At 43.0% G+C, this 21598-nt stretch overlaps 1 protein-coding gene across 1 annotated transcript in view; it reads left to right on the top strand.

The window, feature by feature from the left end:
• The window catches only part of BMPR2 (bone morphogenetic protein receptor type 2), a 286915-nt gene extending 266391 nt beyond the window's left edge, over positions 1 to 20524 (top strand). Inside the window, exons 12-13 of the mRNA XM_073551510.1 lie at positions 11431 to 12683; positions 18934 to 20524. Coding sequence (XP_073407611.1) covers positions 11431 to 12683; positions 18934 to 19184 — 1504 coding nt within the window. The 3' untranslated portion in view covers positions 19185 to 20524. The remainder of the gene's footprint in view (positions 1 to 11430; positions 12684 to 18933) is intronic.
• Positions 20525 to 21598: the final 1074 nt, after the last annotated feature.

The following is a 21598-nucleotide window of genomic DNA, read 5'->3' as shown; positions in this document are numbered from 1 at the left end:
CTCTTATCTATCTTATATCTATCTTATCTTATATATCTATCTATCTTATCTTACAGGGATTCTACTCGCTTAGGTGTGACGGGTGACAGTCAGGAGGCAGGTTCCCTTAAAGTTCATGCGGTTTATTACGTCATAAACCAAACAGCACGTCACCAAAATAAACAGCCTTCAGTTCAGGAGACAAAGTACCATCACATGTCCTTTCCTTCAGGCTCAGTCCGCGAGCCTCAGCGCACACAGGAGGTGTATACCCGTCACATACAGCTGCCTGGTTCAAGAGCAGGCTGCATTATAAGGGTGTAGCCATACCTACGAACCCAGCAGCTGACTGGTCACATGACTGTGACCTCACCACAGGTCGTTCAAAACAATAATAATACAGCAATATTTGTTATGCCTTACATTATGGAGACAAGCCATTTATGAGACACATATCTCCCATCGATTACACGACCTTTAGCCTTGCCACATACCTCCCCCCTCTGCCTAAAGCCGTGGGGCTTGGCACTTTCACCTACCAGGCAAGGGATTCTGGAGAGGGCATCGGCATTCCCATGTAGCTTCCCGGCCCTATGCTCTACCTGGAAGCTGAAGTCTTGTTAGGGCTAAGAACCAGCGGGTGACCCTAGCATTCTTACCCTTTGTTTTCTTCATCCACCTGAGTGGGGCATGGTCGGATATTAAGCTAAACTTCCGTCCCACCAGGTAGTACCGTAATGTATCTACTGCCCATTTTATGGCCAAACACTCCTTCTCTACAACTGAGTAATTTCTCTCACAAGAAGTCAACTTCCTACTCAAGTAGAGAACAGGATGCTCCTCCCCACGTATCTCTTGGGAAAGGACTGCTCCTACCCCAACATCTGAGGCATCTGTCTGGAGGACAAATTCACGTTTAAAGTCTGGGGCCACCAAAACGGGTTGCTTACAAAGAGCTCCCTTCATTTCTTGGAAGGCTGACTCTGCTTCTTCGGACCAGCTGACCATCACTGACTTTGTCCCCTTAAGCAGATCAGTTAGAGGTGCAGCCATTGTGGCGAAGTTTGGATGAACCTCCTGTAATATCCCACAATCCCCAGGAAGGCTTTAACTTGCTTCTTTGACAGAGGTCTCGGCCATGTTTGAATTGCCTCCACTTTATTGATTTGGGGTTTGATCTCACCACGCCCCACTACATATCCGAGGTACTTGGCTTCCTCCTTACTCAAGGCACACTTTTTCGGGTTTATTGTAAACACCGCCTCCCTTAGAGCGGCAAACACTGCTTGGACCTTTTCCAGGTGAGACTCCCAGTCCGGGGTAAAGATGACGATATCATCCAGGTACGCGGCAGCGTAAAGCTTATGAGGTGCAAGGATTCTATCCATAGCCCTCTGGAAGGTTGCCGGAGCTCCCTGCAGGCCAAACGGCATCCGGACACACTGGAAGCACCCGTCTGGTGTGGAGAATGCCGTCTTCTCCTTGGCTTCCTGTGCCATGGGGATCTGCCAGTATCCCTTTGTCAGATCCAAAGTGGTTATGTACCTGGCAGGTCCAAGTCTCTCGATGAACTCATCAACTCGTGGCATGGGATAAGCGTCGAACTTGGAGACCACATTCAGCATCCGGTAATCGTTGCAGAACCTCCATTCACCATCAGGTTTTGGGATCAGGACAATCGGGCTCGACCAGCCGCTCTTGGATTCCTCAATGACCCTCCCAAGATGTGTGAATGGGCCATGTCCAACACTTTCCATCTATAGGGACCTGGTACTATTAACTGCTCTACCACCTCCTCCCTTATTTCCGTGAACCGGTACAACACTCCCCACTCAACATAAAATAGGGAAACCTTGTGTCTTTTCCCGGCTCTTGTGCAACCCCATTAATGACGGTGACATTTTTAAAGGCTTCCCTCAGCGTGGGGTCTCTATGTTGGGCAGTCCCAAAATTCTCCCCGGCCACCCCTAACTCCGGGATGTGAGGTACAGGGGACCCTTCCTCTTCATCCCCAACAAGGACACATAAAGGAAACCCGACTGCCTCTGGTGGTGGCGATACCTCATTGGGGTGGATTGGTTCCCTGCTCTTGCTAGCACAATCAGAGTCCCTTCCCCCACAGATCCCAAAACAGTCAGAAATCCCGGCCAATAATTATAGGATGCAACAAATCTCGAACAACGCCAACTTCATGCGACTCGGTGCCATGTGCCACTTCAATGTTCACCCTGGCCAAGGGTAGTCCTTTGCATCGCCATGTATGCACCGAACCCAATCTTTTTACCCGGGAGTATGTTGAGAGGAAAACTGGCCCTCACAAGGGTCACCAAGCTCCCAGAGTCTAGAAGCGCCTTTGCTACTCACCCGTTCACCTTCACGGGACACGCTTGTGGCTCCTCATTAGGTGGCGAATTCACACTGCAAGCTGGATATGCGTAGTATGAACTACGGCGTCCCATGCTGTAGTCCATCTGCTCGGTGGTCTGGGAACAATGGGCAGCTATATGTCCAGGCCTGTGGCACTTCCAGCAAATAATATCACCCGTGGGGACCTTGGGCACCGCCTCCCCCGCCCCTTTTGACTTTGGACGACCCACCCCTTTTTGGGACTCCACCCCTTGCTGGGACCCCCAATATGGAATGGGCTGCTTCCCCAAGGAGCCTTCCATCCCCTGGTATCTCTCGACCAGTCCTACCAGTTCATCGGCATTCTGGGGTTCACCCTGGGCAACCCAAGTCTGCAGAGGTCTCGGCAGAGAATGCAGTAACCGATCCAACACGACTTGCTCTACCATCTGTGCAGGGGAAGCCGACTCTGGCTGCAGCCATTTCTGGACCAGTTGCAACAGGTCGAACATTTGGGAGCGCGGGGGTTTGTCCCGGTGATAGGCCCAGCAATGAACTCGCTGTGCCCTGGTAGTCCTTGTTACCCCCAAGCGTGCAAGAATTTCCACTTTTAATTTGGGATACTCTCTGGCATCTTGTACAGTCAGGTCAAAGTACGCCTTCTGGGGCTCCCCCGTTAGGTATGGGGCCAGTACCTCAGCACACTGCTCTGGCTGAAGTTTTTCCCTCTCAGCCACCCTCTCAAACACCGTCAGGAAGGCCTCCACATCATCCTCAGGGGTCATTTTTTGCAATGCGCATCTTACCGCCTTCGTGACGTGGGTGGCATCAGCCAGACCTGGGGTTGGGGCACTCGTCCTGCCCTCCTGGATGGCGGTTGCCAGAAGCTGCATCAGCTGCCGTTGCTCCTGCTGGCTCTGCTGCCGTTGCTCCTGCTGGCTCTGCTGGAGCTGCTGTAAGAACAGCCTGTTGGCCTCCTGTTGCTGTGTCTGGGACTGGACCAGGTGTTTCAGCAGGTCCTCCATTATTCCGGGTAGAGCTTGCTGCCTCGCTGAAAACTTTACCCAGGACATGCAGCAACGGTCTCAAGTCTCTGCTGGGAACTCTACCCGCATTCTCCACCAATTGTAGGGATTCTACTCGCTTAGGTGCGACAGGAGACAGGAGGCAGGTTCCCTTAAAGTTCATGCGGTTTATTACGTCATAAACCAAACAGCACATCACCAAAATAAACAGCCTTCAGTTCAGGAGACAAAGTAACATCACATGTCTTTTCCTTCAGGCTCAGTCCGCGAGCCTCAGCGCACACAGGAGGTGTATACCCCTCACATACAGCTGCCTGGTTCAAGAGCAGGCCGCATTATAAGGGTGTAGCCATACCCACGAACCCAGCAGCTGACTGGTCACATGACTGTGACCTCACCACAGGTCCTTCAAAACAATAATAATACAGCAATATCTGTTATGCCTTACATTATGGAGACAAGCCATTTATGAGACACATATCTCCCATCGATTACACGACTCTTAGCCCTGCCACATAATCTATCTATCTTATATATCTATTTTTCTTATCTATCTATCTACCTATCATCTATCTATTTATCTAATCTTATATATCTATCTTATCTTATATATATCTATCTTATCTATCTAATATGGCTATTTTTCTTATCTCTTATCTTTCCTATCTATCTATCTATCTTATCTATCTATCTATCTATCTTATATATCTGTCTATGTTATCTATATACAGTCATATGTTAAAGTTTGGGCACCCCTATTTATGTTAACCTTTTTTTCTTTATAACAATTTTGGTTTTTGCAACAGTTTCATATATCTAATAACTGATGGACTTAGTTATATTTCTGGATTCAAATGAGGTTTATTGTACTAACAGAAAAAGTGCAATCTGCACTTAAACAAAATTTGACCGGTGCAAAAGTATGGGCACCCTTATCATTTTCTTGATTTGAACACTCCTATCTACTTTTTACTGACTTCCTGAAGCACTAAATTGGTTTTGTAACCTCATTGAGCTTTGAACTTCATAGCCAGGTGTATCAAATCATGAGAAAAGGTATTTAAGGTGGCCACTTGCAAGTAGTTCTCCTATTTGATTCTCCTATGAAGAGTGGCATCATGGGCTCCTCAAAACAACTCTCAAATGATCTGAAAACAAAGATTATTCAACAAAGCTTTTCAGGGGAAGGATACAAAAAGTTGTCTCAGAGATTTAACCTGTCAGTTTCCACTGTGAGGAACATAGTAAGGAAATGGAAGAACACAGGTACAGTTCTTGTTAAGCCCAGAAGTGGCAGGCCAAGAAAAATATCAGAAAGGCAGAGAAGAATGGTGAGAACAGTCAAGGACAATCCACAGACCACCTCCAAAGACCTGCAGCATCATCTTGCTGCAGATGGTGTCACTGTGCATTGGTCAACAATACAGCGCACTTTGCACAAGGAGAAGCTGTATGGGAGAGTGATGCGAAAGAAGCCGTTTCTGCAAGCACGCCACAAACAGAGTCGCCTGAGGTATGCAAAAGCACATTTGGACAAGCCAGTTACATTTTGGAAGAAGGTCCTGTGGACTGATGAAACAAAGATTGAGTTGTTTGGTCATACAAAAAGGCGTTATGCATGGAGGCTAAAAAACACAGTATTCCAAGAAAAACACTTGCTACCCACAGTAAAATTTGGTGGAGGTTCCATCATGCTTTGGGGCTGTGTGGCCAATGCCGGCACTGGGAATCTTGTTAAAGTTGAGGGTTGCATGGATTCGACTCAGTATCAGCAGATTCTTGACAATAATGTGCAAGAATCAGTGATGAAGTTGAAGTTATGCAGGGGATGGATATTTCAGCAAGACAATGATCCAAAACACCGCTCCAAATCTACTCAGTCATTCATGCAGAGGAACAATTACAATGTTCTGGAATGGCCATCCCAGTCCCCAGACCTGAATATCATTGAACATCTGTGGGATGATTTGAAGTGGGCTGTCCATGCTCGGCAACCATCAAACTTAACTGAACTGGAATTGTTTTGTAAACAGGAATGGTCACAAATACCTTCATCCAGGATCCAGGAGCTCATTAATAGCTACAGGAAGTGACTAGAGGCTGTTATTTTTGCAAAAGGAGGATCTACGAAATATTAATGTCACTTTTATGTTGCGGTGCCCATACTTTTGCACCGGTCAAATTTTGTTTAAATGCAGATTGCACATTTTCTGTTAGTACAATAAACCTCATTTGAATCCAGAAATATAACTGAGTCCATCAGTTATTAGATTTATGAAACTGAAATATCAGTTGCAAAAAACAAAATTGCTATAAAGAAAAAAGGTTAACATTAATAGGGGTGCCCAAACTTTAACATATGACTGTATCTTATCCATCCAATAGATCTATCTATCTTATCTATATCTATCTACCTACCTTATCTATTTTATCTATCTAACCTATCGTATCTAGAAATAAAATATTAAAAGCAGCCTGTTCCATGCAAAAATGAGTGCAAGCCCCCAAAGTTATCTCCAAAGTCTCTTGTATACAAATCCAAAAAATAGGGACATCACTCTAAAATCACATGGTGAGGTAGGTTGATTAACCCATTCCTGACATCAGACATACTATCCCGTCCATGGGACCTGGGCCCCTATGCCCATGGACGGGATAGTACGTCTAGCGCGATCAGCGGCGCCCACGTGGTGAGCGCCGCTGATCGCGGCCGGGTGTCAGCTGATTATCACAGCTGACACCCGGCACTATGTGTCAGGGGCGGTCACGGACCGCCCCCGACACGTTAACCCCTTGCACACCGCGATCAAACATGATCGCGGTGTACCGGGAGTTAAAGGGAAGCATCGGCAGGGAGGGGGCTCCCTCCGTGCTTCCCTGAGCCCCCCACGGCAGCGCAATGTGCAGCGCTGCTGCGGGGGACTCCTTTCCTCCAGGCCCCCCGGATCCAAGATGGCGACGGGGGCCTTCGGGGGCCTGGAGGAAGCCTTGTGCACTGCCTGTGACAGATTGCTGATCTGTCACAGTGATCTGTGATGTGACAGATCAGCGATCTGTCACAGGACAGTGATGTCCCACCTGGGACTATGTAATAAAGTAAAAAAAAATTAAAAAAAAGTGTAAAAATAATTTTAAAAAAATCGCCAAATAAATTAGTAAAAAAAAAAAAAAAAATATTCCCCAATAAATTCATTTTTTGAAAATAAAAAAAAAACAAAACAATAAAAGTACACATATTAGGTATCGCCGCGTCCGTAACGACCCGCCCTATAAAACTGTCCCATTAGTTAACCCCTTTAGTGAACCCCTAAAAAATTAAAAATAAAAAACGAAGCAAAAAATAATGATTTATTATCATACTGCCAAACAAAAAGTGTAATAACGCGCGATCAAAAAGACGCATATAAATATCCATGGTACCGCTGAAAACGTCATCTTGCCCCGCAAAAAACGAGCTGCCACACAGCATCATCAGCGAAAAAATAAAAAAGTTATAGCTCGCTGAATAAAGCGATGCAAAAATAATTATTTTTTATATAAAATAGTTTTCATTGCATAAAAGCGCCAAATCATAAAAAAACGACCTAAATGAGGTATCGCTGTAACTGTACTGACCCGAAGAATAAAACCGCTTTGTCAATTTTACCGCACGCGGAACGGTGTAAACGCACTCCCCCAAAAGAAATTCATGAAACGCTGGTTTTTGTTCATTCTGCGTCCCAAAAATCGGAATAAAAAGCGATCAAAAAATGTCACGTGCCCGAAAATGGTACCAATAAAAACGTCAACTCGTCCCGCAAAAAATAAGACCTCACATGACTCGGTGGGTCAAAATACAGAAAAATTATAGCTCTCAATATGTGGTGATGCAAAAACTATTTTTACAATAAAAAGCGTCTTTTAGCGTGCGACAGCTGCCAAAAATAAAAACCGCCATAAATAGTAAATCAAACCCCCCGTTATCACCCCCTTAGGGAAAAATAATAAAATTAAAAAAATGTATTTATTTCCATTTTTCCATTAGGGCTAGGGTTAGGGCTAGGGTTAGGGCTAGGGTTAGGGTTAGGGCTAGGGTTAGGGCTAGGGCTAGGGTTAGGGTTAGGGCTAGGGTTAGGGCTTGGGTTAGGGCTAGGGTTAGGGCTGAGATTAGGGTTAGGGGTGTGTTGGGGTTCGGGTTGGAGTTAGAATTGGGGGTTTCCACTGTTTGGGCACATCAGGGGCTCTCCAAATGCAACATTGCGTCTGATCTCAATTCCAGCCAATTCTGAGTTGAAAAAGTCCTATGGTGCTCCTTCCCTTCCAAGCTCTGCCATGCGCCCAAACAGTGTTTTACCCCCACATGTAGGGTATCAGCCTACTCAGGACAAATTGCAAAACAATTTTTGGGGTCCAATTTCTCCTGTTACCCTTAGGAAAATAAAAAATTGGGGGCAAACATATCATTTTTGTGGAAAAAAATGATTTTTTTATTTTAACGTCCGAGCGTTATAAACTTCTGTGAAGCACTTGGGGGTTCAAAGTGCTCACCACACATCTAGATAAGTTCCGTGGGGGGGTCTAGTGTCCAAAATGGGGTCACTTGTGGGAGTTTCAATAGTTTAGGTACATCAGGGGCTCTCCAAACGCACATGACACCCGCAGACCATTCCATCAAAGTCTGCATTCCAAAACGTCACTACTTCCCTTCTGAGACCCGACGTGTGCCCATACAGTAGTTTTCTCCCACATATGGGGTGTCAGCGTACTCAGGACAAATTGGACAACAACTTTTGCGGTCCAATTTCTCCTGTTACCCTTGGGAAAATGAAAAAATTGGGGACTAATTGATCATGTTTGTGGAAAAAATATGTTTTTTTATTTTCATGCCCGGGCATTATAAACTTCTGTGAAGCCCTTGGGGGTTCAAAGTGCTCACCACACATCTAGATAAGTTCCTTAGGGGTTCTCGTTTCCAAAATGGGGTCATTTATGGGTGTTTCCACTGTTTAGGTACATTAGGGGCTCTCCAAAGGCAACATGACACCCGCAGACCATTCCATCAAAGTCTGCATTCCAAAACGTCACTACTTCCCTTCCGAGCCCTGACGTGTGTCCATACAGTAGTTTTCTCCCACATATGGGGTGTCAGCGTACTCAGGACAAATTGGACAACAACTTTTGGGGTTCAATTTCTCCTGTTACCCTTGGGAAAATAAAAAAATTGGGGACTAATTGATCATGTTTGTGGAAAAAATACAATTTTTTTATTTTCATGCCCTGGCATTATAAACTTCTGTGAAGCCCTTGGGGGTTCAAAGTGCTCACCTCACATCTAGATAAGTTCCTTAGGGGGTCTAGTTTTCAAAATGGGGTCACTTGTGGGGGGTTTCCACTGTTTAGGTACATTAGGGGCTCTCCAAAGGCAACATGACACCCGCAGACCATTCCATCAATGTCTGCATTCCAAAACGTCACTACTTCCCTTCCGAGCCCTGACGTGTGTCCATACAGTAGTTTTCTCCCACATATGGGGTGTCAGCTTACTCAGGACAAATTGGACAACAACTTTTGGGGTCCAATTTCTCCTGTTACCCTTGGGAAAATAAAAAAATTGGGGAATAATTGATCATGTTTGTGGAAAAAATACCATTTTTTTATTTTCATGCCCGGGCATTATAAACTTCTGTGAAGCCCTTGGGGGTTCAAAGTGCTCACCTCACATCTAGATAAGTTCCTTAGGGGGTCTAGTTTTCAAAATGGGGTCATTTGTGGGGAGTTTCCACTGTTTAGGTACATTAGGGGCTCTCCAAAGGCAACATGATACCCGCAGACCATTCCATCAATGTCTGCATTCCAAAACGTCACTACTTCCCTTCCGATCCCCGACGTGTGCCCATACAGTAGTTTTCTCTCACATATGGGGTATCAGCATACTCAGGACAAATTGGACAACAACTTTTGGGGTCCAATTTCTCCTGTTACCCTTGGGAAAATAAAAAAATGGTGACTAAAAGATCATGTTTGTGGAAAAAATACGAATTTTTTATTTTCACGCCCGGGCGTTATAAACTTCTGTGAAGCACTGGGGGGTTCAAAGTGCTCACCACACATCTAGATAAGTTCCTTGGGGGGTCTAGTTTCCAAAATGGTGTCATTTGTGGGGGGTTTCCACTGTTTAGGTACATCAGGGGTTTTCCAATCGCGACATGGTGTCCGATCTCAATTCCAGCCAAAAACGTCAAATGGCGCTGCTTCCCTTCCGAGCTCTGCCATGCGCCCAAATAGTGGTTTACCCCCACATGTGGGGTATCAGCGTACTCAGGACAAATTGCACAATAACTTTTAGGGTGCTGTTACCCTTGGAAAAATAAGAATTGAGGGTGAAAAGATCATTTTTGTGGAAAAAATATGATTTTTTAATTGTACGGCTTTATGTTATAAACTTCTGTGAAGCCCTTGGGGGTTCAAAGTTCTCACCACACATCTAGATAAGTTCCTTAGGGGGTCTAGTTTCCAAAATGGTGTCATTTGTGGGGGTTTCCACTGTTTTGGTACATCAGGGGTTTTCCAATCGCGACATGATGTCCGATCTCAATTCCAGCCAAAAACGTCAAATGGCGCTGCTTCCCTTCCGAGCTCTGCCATGCGCCCAAATAGTGGTTTACCCCCACATGTGGGGTATTAGCATACTCAGGACAAATTGCACAATAACTTTTAGGGTCCTGTTACCCTTGGGAAAATAAAAATTGGGGTGAAAAGATCATTTTTGTGGAAAAAATATGATTTTTTAATTGTACCGCTGTACGTTATAAACTTCTGTAAAGCCCTTGTGGGTTCAAAGTTCTCACCACATATCTAGATAAGTTCCTTGGGGGGTCTAGTTTCCAAAATGGGGTCACTTGTAGGGGGTTTCCACTGTTTAGGTACATCAGGGACTCTCCAAACGTGACATGGCGTCCGATCTGAATTCCAGCCAATTTTGCATTGAAAAAGTCAAACGGCGCTCCTTCCATTCTGAGCTCTGCCATGCGCCGAAACAGTCGTTCCCCCCACAAATCAGGTATCAGCGTACTCAGGACAAATTGCACAATAACTTTTGCAGTCCAATTTCTCATGTTACCCTTGGTAAAATAAAAAAATTGAACATGAAGTATTTTTTTTGTGAAAAAAAGTTAGATGTTCATTTTTTTTTAAATATTCAAAAAAATTCCTGTGACGCACCTAAAGGGTTAATAAACTTCTTGAATGTGGTTTTGAGCACCTTAAGGGGTGCAGTTTTTAGAATGGTGTCACTTTTGGGTATTTTCTATCATATAGACCCCTCAAAGTGGCTTCAAATGTGATGTGGTCCTAAAAATAAAATGGTGTTGTAGAAATGAGAAATCGCTGGTCAACTTTTAACCCTTATAACTTCCTAACAAAAAAAAATTTTGGTTCCAAAATTGTGCTGATGTAAAGTAAACATGTGGGAAATGTTAGTTATCAAGTTTTTTGTGTGCCGTATCTCTGTGATTTAAGGGCATAAAAATTCAAAGTTGGAAAATTGCGAAATTTTCAAAATTTTTGCCAAATTTCCGTTTTTTTCACAAATAAACGCAACTTATTTGAATGAAATTTTACCACTAACATGAAGTACAATATGTCATGAGAAAACAATGTCAGAATCACCAGGATCCATAGAAGCGTTCCAGAGTTATGACCTCATAAAGGTACAGTGGTCAGAATTGTAAAAATTGGCCCGGTCATGAACGTGCAAACCACCCTTGGGGGTGAAGGGGTTAAAATCAGTTTTCACACCATTTGACTTTGGAGTTCTGCCCCCATATCTTGGATTTATCTATCTAATTTCCAAATAAAATGGATTAAATCACTGGCTTGTACCAAATATAGGTCTGGGTGCTGGGCCTCCCAGGTGAATGCCAAACCTGATAAATGCAAAGAACAGGGGAAGCCGTCCAAAAAAGAGAGTGCAAAGTTATTGATCACATGGGGCAATAAAATCCAATAACTTTATACCTTATTTTTTGGAGGGCTTCCCCCATTTATTCTATCTATTCTATCTGTCCTAACAATAATTGTGTCTTTATTTGTTTTATCCCAGTAATCTTTCACAAAGTCGGCGAATCCCAAAGATTGGACCGTACCCTGATTATTCATCATCTTCCTTCATTGAAGACTCTGTGCACAATACTGACAGTATATTGAAGAACATCTCATCAGAGACCTCAATGTCCAGCACTCCTCTTACCTCTGGTGAGAAGAACCGAAACTCCATTAATTATGAGCGTCAGCAGGCTCAGGCTCGCCTTCCCAGCCCAGAGACTAGTGTTACCAGCTTGTCAACCAATACTACCACTACCAACACTACCGGACTCACGCCAAGCACTGGTATGACTACAATTTCTGAGGTTCAGCACTCAGATGAAGCCATCCACGGCATGCCACCCAATGGGCCTACTCCTGTGTGTTTGCAGTTAACAGAGGAAGATTTAGAGACCAACAAGCTGGATCCAAAAGAGGTAGATAAGAATCTGAAGGAAAGTTCAGATGAGAACCTTATGGAACATTCCCTCAAACAGTTCAGTGGGTCTGATCCTCTGGGTAGCACAAGCTCCAACTTGTTCTACCCACTGATTAAACTGGCAGTGGAGTCCACAGGGCAACAAGACTTTTCACAAGCAGGCAATGGCCAAGCTTGCTTAGTTCAGGATGTTCACCCTTCACAACATTATCCTCTTCCTAAGCAGCAAAACCTTCCCAAGAGACCTACTACCCTACCACTTAACACTAAATCCTCTGGTAAAGAGTCCAGGCTCAAGTTTGGCAGTAAACACAAATCTAACTTGAAGCATGTTGAGACAGGAGTAGCCAAAATGAACACAGTGAGTGCTGCAGAACCTCACGTTGTGACAGTTACCACCACAACAATTGGGGGCAGGACAGGTTATGTGAACTCTCAAGGTCCTATAGCCCCAAATTCTAATACAAGCTTAGGACCCAGTACAAACTCAATGGCCCAAAGGGCCCAGGACATGCTGCAGAGCCAGTTTAGAGGTGAGGACAGCCGCTTGAATATCAACTCCAGCCCTGATGAGAATGAGCCGTTACTGAGACGAGAGCAGCAGGTTGGACAAGACGAGTCTGTGTTGGACCGACTAGTGGAGAGAAGGGATCGCCCTTCAGAAAGCCGGGTGAACTCCAATAATAATAATAACAGCAGCCAGTGTGTTGTACAAGACCCAGGGACGCAGGCTGCAGCTGTACAATCCAGGCAGCGACATACAAGAAGAGCACAGAGACCAAACTCTCTAGACTTGTCCACCACCAGTATTATGGATAACTGCAGCACGCAGAGTAAGTGTCATGTATTGTAATATGAGTATAGAGCGCTATAGATTAGTATATTAACAGTAATGTAATTGTATATTTGTATACATTTATGCTATTTTCATTTCTTTATTACATGAAGACTCACAGTGATACACATATTAAACAAATGTTTTATAGTAATGATAATAAATCTTCTATGTATATTATTATATTTTATGTTCAGTGCATCGGTGACCCTTGTATTTCCACTTTTCACATCAGCACTTAGCAACAGTTAAAGGCTTATTCCCATCTTCATATATGTTGTATTGTTGGATATTGCTTTTAAATACAAGCCATTTTGCAATATACTTTTCATTAAAAATGTCAACATTTCTTGAGATAGTAACACTTTTATTCCTTTGTTAACTGCTTGTTGCTTAGGAGGCCAACCACCGCTGCTAAAAAACAGACTATGCGCAGTGCTTACAAGCTCTTTTCTGTTGAGCTTGTGAGCACTGTTTTGAAGCTGGCCAGGATCACTGGAGCGTACTGCTACTTCCTAATTCTGGCCAGCTTCAGTGTAGTGCTTACAAGCTGGGCAGCAGCAGTGGTCGTTCCCCTTGGCAACGAGCTATAAAACAGAAGTAAAATGTTAATATCTCAAGAAAGGCTGCAAATTTTTATAAGCAGCAAATTGCAATTGTTCTTATGTTTACAAGCACTATCTGCAATCACATAATAAACGATATTATGCATGAACCACCAGAAAAAATGCCTCTGAGCACCCATGTCTAATATTAATTGCATTGTCAACTTTGTATTCCAAATGCAGAACATGGTATCGATAACATGAAATAGGTTATTTGTAAATCCGTTCACAGCAAAGAGACCATAGTGGCAAGTTCTTGGCTTACAATAGCGTTGTCCTCTGCGGACCTTTGGGGTCCTTGATTATGTCACAGTCTAGGGTCAGTCGGAGATCCGTCCCTGCCTCTGTGCTCTGCTGAAGGCTCCTCCTGCCTGGCAGCTATGGGTACATTCATTTTTCTACATCCAGAGAGGTATTTTAATTATTTCTGCTTGTAAACACAGTGGTTCCAATAACAATGCTTAATATGGTAAAAGGGCTTAGAATCAGGGCTTCACAAACACAATTAATTTTATTTTCAGCAGTAGAGATCTAAAAATAAAGTTGAACTAGCCAGGGGACATGTTGGTTTATTGTGATCCCAACAGCAATCTGAAGTCTGCAGAGTATCACAGTCTGTAGTCTTAATATGGGACAAAGTGTAGAGTATCCATTTAGATTACAGAAGTATAACTTATTTCTCAGGGGTTTTTAATGCTGGCCACTCAGTCATGTTGATGTCTCAACACTTGCACATTGATTTCAATATGGAACAGAGTAGAAAAATCTTGAATTACTGAAGCCCTTTACTTTAGACTTACTGATGTCAGCTGTATGTAAGGTGCATTTACACTGCCGGATTATGGTGAACGAGCGCTGCAATACGATAACTCTGCAATCTAAACAGACTGCTGATCACCCAATAAACAAGCAAAATGCTCATTAATTGGGTAACGTTATGCTTTCCTTTTTACAAAGCAAATCATAATTCTTGGCAACATAGACCAAAGTCAGCGTGAGCGATCCATTACAGATTGTTCAGTGCACATCATGGCTTCTGCTTGACTGACAGCCTTTTTGCTGTGTGACTCAGTCAGGCAGGAGGATGCGGCGCTGGGCGGGAATAGAGCTGGAGTGACAGAAGTTTCAGATCTACCATAGCCCTTCAGCCTCATTTGCATATCAATTCAAGTGCTGATTTCTCAGTAATGGAGGAATGGACTGGCCGTGTAAAAGTATTACTGGACTTGTCTTTGAACGAGCTACATGTGCATATAAATATTGTTGAAGGGGAAATCCTGCTGACAGATTTCCTATTAGTGAGGTTATCTGCTTTGACAGCAGAAGTGGGCTTCCACTATGAAAGATTTTGTGACCGTATAAGGGGGTTTCCGTCAGCTAAGCTATAACCAAGTTTCTGGCTGGTACTTGTTTTGACCAGCACTATAATCAAGCAGGCTAAACAGGCTGCTGATCACCTGACATATGAGCAAAACGCACATTTGTTGGGTGAAATGACCCAAAAGATTCTCATTCTCGGCAGCTCATCATCCTGTATAAACAAGGTCTGTGCTGCCGAGAACAATGGCAGTCTGCGTACACTGAACCATTTATTACAGATTGCTGAGTGCACATATGAAGCTCGGTATGCATCTGTTAAGGCCCCGTCACACATAAAGATGCACCAGCGATCCCGACAACGATACGACCTTGTCAGGATCGCTGGTGCATCGCTACATGATCGCTGGTGAGCTGCCGAACAGGCAGCTTCACCAGCGATCCGCAGCAGTGAGGACCCTGGTCTCTAAGGTAAATATCAGGTTACTAAGCGGCGCGCGTCACTTAGTTACCCGATGTGTACCTTAGAAACCTGAGTGCTCGCGCCGGGAGCTGCCAGCACGCAGGTTTCTAAGGTACACATCGGGTAACTAAGTGACGCGCACCGCTTAGTAACCCGATATTTACCTTAGAGACCAGCTCCCAGCGCCTGCTTAGAGCGCTGGGAGCCTCGCTGATCGTTGGCTCCCGCTGCCACATGCAGCGATGCGTGCTGGCCAGCAGGAGAGCAACGATGAAAAAATGGCCCAGTCCGATGCTGCACGATCAGCGACACCCGGCGGGGGTGGTCACTAATCCCCATCACACACAGCGATCTCGCTAGCGATATCGCTGTGTGTGATGGGGCCTTAAGCGGTCTACAAAACAACCGCCAATCTGTGAATATTTACTGATCAGCAGTTGTTTAATGCGTTAAAATTGGCAAATGTACGTGCCACCCTGTAAAGAGGATGTCCACTACTTTTTCATTGATAGTGTTTCCTATGGCAAATTGCATTGTATATTGTATACTGTGCATGTGAGCGAAATCCAGTCCAGATGATCTTCTGATATGTTATAGGAGCACAAACCAGTTTGTTGCTGCAAATATATTTATTGGAAATCTACCCAAAGTGCCCTTTACTGACATGTATGGCTCTCGGATGCTTAGAAAGTTGTGTCAGCTTTTCAGCTATCCAAATGTTTGCGCCATGCTGTTTTTGAGGTGTTTCAGTGTCTATAGAGCTATAGAGCACGTATCCTGGATGTCAGTGGTGGTCTGAGATTAAAGATTTCTCTACTACCTTCTCATGTATGTACAGTAGGGTGACCGGATCTCATATGGGGGGGAAAAAATGTCAGAATCTTGTTCGTCTGGACCCCACAAAACGATTCCCCTTTCCAGATATTGAGAGAGCCAAAATTTGAGCTCGATCAAACGACGTTAACCCGTGCCGCTCGTCGCTCAAAGTTTGAAAAATTCCAAATTGCGGTATTTTAAGATTTAGGTATTTTGCATAGTCTGTTAGACTATAAAGAATGTGACAACAACATTGCAGAAATAGCCCTGACCAAATTTTCGAACCATTTGTGGTATTTGAATGCAGAGTTGGTGGGAGTATCGTTTTTTGATCCCACCATTACAGACAATGAAAAGTTGTTAATGGCTAATAAATTGCTCAGTAGCACAGATGAACCATCAGAGCACGCTAACCTACATGAGTTGATAATTTTACATAGTTATCTAATCTATTCTAGAGCTTTTGTTAAAGTAGTTTTTGAAACGTCAGAATATAATGCTCGGCATTTGCTTACAACTTGCAGGACATATTGCTTTTGTTCTTCATCTTTTGTCAGAAGGTCGTTAAAGTCGGTTACTTCCTACCTCTTTTAATTTTTCTTTCCTAACTTTTGGATTTACAACCCTAGCGTGCTCTGATGGTTCATCTGTGCTACTGAGCAATTTATTAGCCATTAACAACTTTTCATTGTCTGTAATGGTGGGATCAAAAAACGATAATCCCACCAACTCTGCATTCAAATACCACAAATGGTTCGAAAATTTGGTCAGGGCTATTTCTGCAATGTTGTTGTCACATTCTTTATAGTCTAACAGACTATGCAAAATACCTAAATCTTAAAATACCTCAATTTGGATTTTTTCAAACTTTGAGCGACGAGCGGCACGGGTTAACGTCGTTTGATCGAGCTCAAATTTTGGCTATCTCAATATCTGGAAAGGGGAATAGTTTTGTGGGGTCCAGACGGACAAAATTCCGACATCGATTTTTTGCGGTCACCCTAATGTACAGTACTAGTGACATATCGGAACATTTTGACTGAATAACCCCTTGAAAGGTCCTTTGATGGTATAAATGTAAGCGTTCTCCTTAAGGCTATGTGCACACGTAGCTGAACTCTTGCGGAAATTACTGCGAGAATTCCAGATTCCATTCCGCGGGAAAATCATGTTTAAATTCCCGCGATTTTCCCCTCGGAAAAACTACCGTTTTGCAAGCGTAATTAGCTTGCAGAATGCTAGCGTTTTCCAAGCAATCTGTAGCATCGCTTGGAGAACTGATTGACAGGTTGGTCACACTCGTCAAACATAGTGTTTGACGAGTGTGACCAACTTTTTACTATTGAGGCTGCCTATGCAGCATCAGTACTAAAAGATAGGATGTAAAAAATAATAAAAAAAATAAAAAATATTATTATTCTTACCTTCCGGCGTCCCTCGCAGCCTTCCCGCCTCTCTCCACGCTCCCGGTTCCAGTAATCCTTTGCGCGAATGACTGCGAGACTTCGCGCTCTCACGATGTCATCACGAATGACAGCGAGACGTCGTGCTCCCGCGAGATTGCGACGTCATCGCGGTCATTCTCGCAAAGGATTACTGGGACCGGGAGCGTGGAGAGAGGCGGGAAGGCTGCGCAGGACGCCGGAAGGTAAGAATAGCAATATTTTTTATTTTAATTCTATTTTTTACAGGGATATGGTACCCACAGCCTAGAGGACAGTCTCCTCAAATGTTCTGCTTACTTTTCGCATGGTGAGCACAGCCACATGCAGAAAGTAAGCAGAACAATGCATTGCTATGGGTGCGGGATCGCCGCGATTCCGCTAAATTAATGAGCATGCTGCGTTTTTTACCGCGAAGCGATTCCGCCGCGGAAAAAAGCGCAGCATTAGCACAGCATTGCGTAATCCCATAGGAATGCATGGGATGCTTATTTTTTGCATTTTCGTGGCAAAATCGCGCGTTTAAAACCTCCGCGAAAACGCAAAAAAACGCTACGTGTGAACACAGCCTTAAAGCTGACTTGTAGCTTTCACTTATTAACTCAGGTACTGATTGATGGTAGGTCATCAAAATCTGGTGTCCAGACAAGTCCTTTAATGAATAGCCGTCATTTACATTTTTTAAATAAATCTATAGAATATATGAAATTATTTTACTTTGCAATATATTTTACAAATATCTCACTTCTTTCTACACCTGGACTGAGATTTTATTTGCAAAATTCTCAATTCAAAGGTAAAATGTGTCTTCAGTGAATACAGATGTTCCCATTACAGAGATGGAAGATGATGGCTGGCGCTCATAAAATGTTATGGAGAACTGTCAGTATTTCACGAGAACTTGCAGCAGAACGTCTGTGTGTGCCCTAGCTCCACACTAGAATGATAAAATCATAAATTTTCATCTTCTAGCTCAGTAATGTGAAAATTGTATTCACTGAATACAGATTTGACAGATTTTACCCATGAATTGAAAGCAAAAGATCAGTCCAGGAAGGGAAAGAAGCAAATTTGGTTCAGCTATGTTACAAAGTTGCTTATTTTCTTTTGTACCGTTGCATTATGAAATTAAAATTAAAATACTCTTTAAGGGGAATCTGTCAGCAGGTTTTTGCTATAAAGTCAGAAAGCAGCATGATGTAGGGGCAGAGAACCTGATTCCAGTGATGTGTCGCTGTTTCAATACAGTGTTTCTTCAGTAGGAGATTATCACTAGAAGACAAGCTGGACTTGTGCCTCCTAGTCCAACCACATACCAACCACTGATCAGCTCTGCTATATCTGCACCAGAAAAAAATGTGATTCTATCACAACTGCTGCACCCAGTAAACTAAGTGACACATCACTGGAATCAGGATCTCTATCCCTACCTCATGCTACTGTCAGATTACATAGAAAAAAAACTTGCTGACAGATTCCCTATAAGTCTCATCAATTCTTTATAAACTGACTAAACCTAAAAATGCTACTTTTACTCATATGAAACAAGTATAGTTATTTGCTTACATTCTATTTACTAGACTGAATTTTTTTTTTTATATTCAGGTGAGACATTATCTGACAGTCGGGCTGGCTCAGGGGAGAAGATTAAGAAGAGAGTGAAGACCCCTTACTCCCTTAAAAGGTGGCGCCCTTCTACATGGGTCATCCCCACTGAACGCCAGGACTGTGAAGTCAACAACAATGGGGGCAGTGAATCTTTCAGCCACTCAAAATCGAGCACAGCGGTTTACCTTATAGATGGCGGCACAGCCACCGCTGCCCTTTCTAAAGATGCCAGAATGAGCTACTTGTAAATAATCCAATCATCTCTTTTTTCCTTGCTCTTTTTTTAAGTTCAATTTTTGAATGCCTCCAAATCCAGTTCTTTTTGTATCACTGAATGACAAGAAGACACAGAATAAATCTATTTCTACCTTCAAGTCTATAAAAGGACTTGGTAAAACTCGAATGGATTTGGAGAAAACTCCATGCAGTTGCAGGTTTCAGTCTCTCCAAAGCCACAAGGGTCAGCTATGCAGATTAAACACACAGAGAAACGTTTTATGCTTCCATGGTTTCATTTTTACCATTTTTTTTGTTCTTTTAACGTTTGGAACACTTCTGCACGTATTGTTTGCCCTGAACATCATGTTATATGTATGAACATAAAGTGGAAAAAAAGCGAGAAAGAAGACAAAGAAACGAGGCAGCACCTGATATATCTCTTGTTTGACTGAGAAAGGACACAATACCTTTGACCACTGCGGTCTCTAAAATGTAAGCTGTAAGACAGGATAAACTGCAGCAGTCTTGTGCACGTAATTTTAATTTCTAAGCTGTGTCTGTATGTTGATGTGTTTAGGGTGCATTCGTCAAGGAGAAATTTACAAAGAAATGCTTATTTTCTGCCTTTTCTTTTAGTAGCAAAGACTTTGCACTTTTAGGTAAAAGCACTGCGAGTCATAAATATAAATGGCTGCCTCCCCCTAAATTTTCCAGTTCCAAACCCCTACGTTCCAGTTCTGCTCCAGATTTTCGCCATTCATTATACAGAGTTGAAATCTCCATACAGGTTGGAGAAATAGAGACACAACGTGATACAATTAGTTGATAAACTTTGGGCTTTCAAGTCAATTGTTTCCTTTCATCAGGCTTCTTTGCGTATCGGACAACCATGCTTAGATGAAGACACACGGCGAGAGAGGGAGGATGCGTCTATTAAGGCTTTAAGGCCTATGTTTAAAATAAAAAAGTAAGAAATAGATTAAAAGATTATATAAATATATATATATAAGTGATTATAACGAGAAAAGAGCTTATAAAAGTGATATTTTAGCCTATCTGTGCAAGAGTGAAACACTTAATAACTGAGTGGACTACCCAGCTCTGGCTTTTGATGTACTTGGTTGAAATGTGCAATGGTTTATATATTTTCTGCCACGCTTTACTGGAAAATACACTTCACTAACACTAAATCACTTTCTGTCATGTTTGTGATTTTCTTTTTGTGGATATTTTCATTTCTTGAATCATTTCCCACGAGTTGCTTTTTGTATCTGGAAGCCGCCCGTTGCTGGTTTTGTCCTGTGAATATGCTTTACTTTGTACTTTTAATATATACAGAATAAATGTATGCAAAATGCCGATTCCAAAACCCAGGTCTGTCCTCATACCTTTTAAAGAAGCAGTGACACCTACTATAGCGCTTATTGCTTGGCATGTGGAAGACAAATATTAAGCATTTTCTCAACTTATTTTGTGATTTATTTTCCATTGACATAAGGATTAACATTTGCATGATCCATACATTAGTTTATTAAAGGCATATAATTTTTAAAAAGCATACCGCAGAAATGGCCCGAATATAAATAGCGATCTACCAGCAGATCTGGAATAAGGGTCTGGTAAATCTTGACTGAAGGTTAGCAGTTGACTTACTTTCTGGCTTTAAAGGGAATCTGTCACCCCTTTTTTGAGATATCATATAATGATATCATTCAATTGTGTGTCACATAAGGATTCTCTTAGTACTTTTGCTTCCCCCTGACCCCGCACCTTTCATGCATAAATACCTTTTTTTATATTGGTTCAGATGTATGTAAACTGCCGCTGTCCAGTCCGCTGGGTGGGGCTTATTCACCTGCTCCCCCCTCCCTGTCTTGCTCTATGCATTTCTTCTTATGTAGAGCAAGACAGGGAGGGGGGAGCAGGTGAATAAGCCCCGCCCAGCAGACCGGACCGCCGCAGTTTACATACATATGAACCGATATAAAAAAGGTATTTATGCATGAAAGGTGCGGGGTCAGGGGGAAGCAAAAGTACTAAGAGAATCCTTATGTGACACACAATTGAATGATATCTTTATATGATATCTCAAAAAAGGGGTGACAGATTCCCTTTAAGAAATTAATAAATGAACCCCTCAGTGTTTTATCTGCATCTTTATCTATTACAAGCCTCACTAATTAATTATATAGTGGCTTGTAAAGCCCCCCATACATATTAGAATGATGTGAACTGAATCCACCGATATCAACATGTTTGGCCAACATTCCATTGTGTATGTGAGCCCTGGACAATTTATTGTTGGGGGAGATAATGATCCGGCATGTCTGATTTTGGACTGGAAATCTTTTTTCCCTCCCAGATAGATAAGTGGCCATCAGATATGTTTGATGGCTGAAATATAAAAGAACACAGGAATGCTGGGCTGAATGAGGTCTCCTAT

Source organism: Dendrobates tinctorius, unplaced genomic scaffold (genome assembly GCF_039654945.1).
Source record: "Dendrobates tinctorius isolate UK_male_01 unplaced genomic scaffold, ASM3965494v1 ptg000177l, whole genome shotgun sequence".
NCBI classification, from domain to species: domain Eukaryota; kingdom Metazoa; phylum Chordata; class Amphibia; order Anura; family Dendrobatidae; genus Dendrobates; species Dendrobates tinctorius.
The sequence above is the reverse complement of the archived record's forward strand: the minus strand, read 5'-3'. Positions and strand labels throughout refer to the sequence as shown.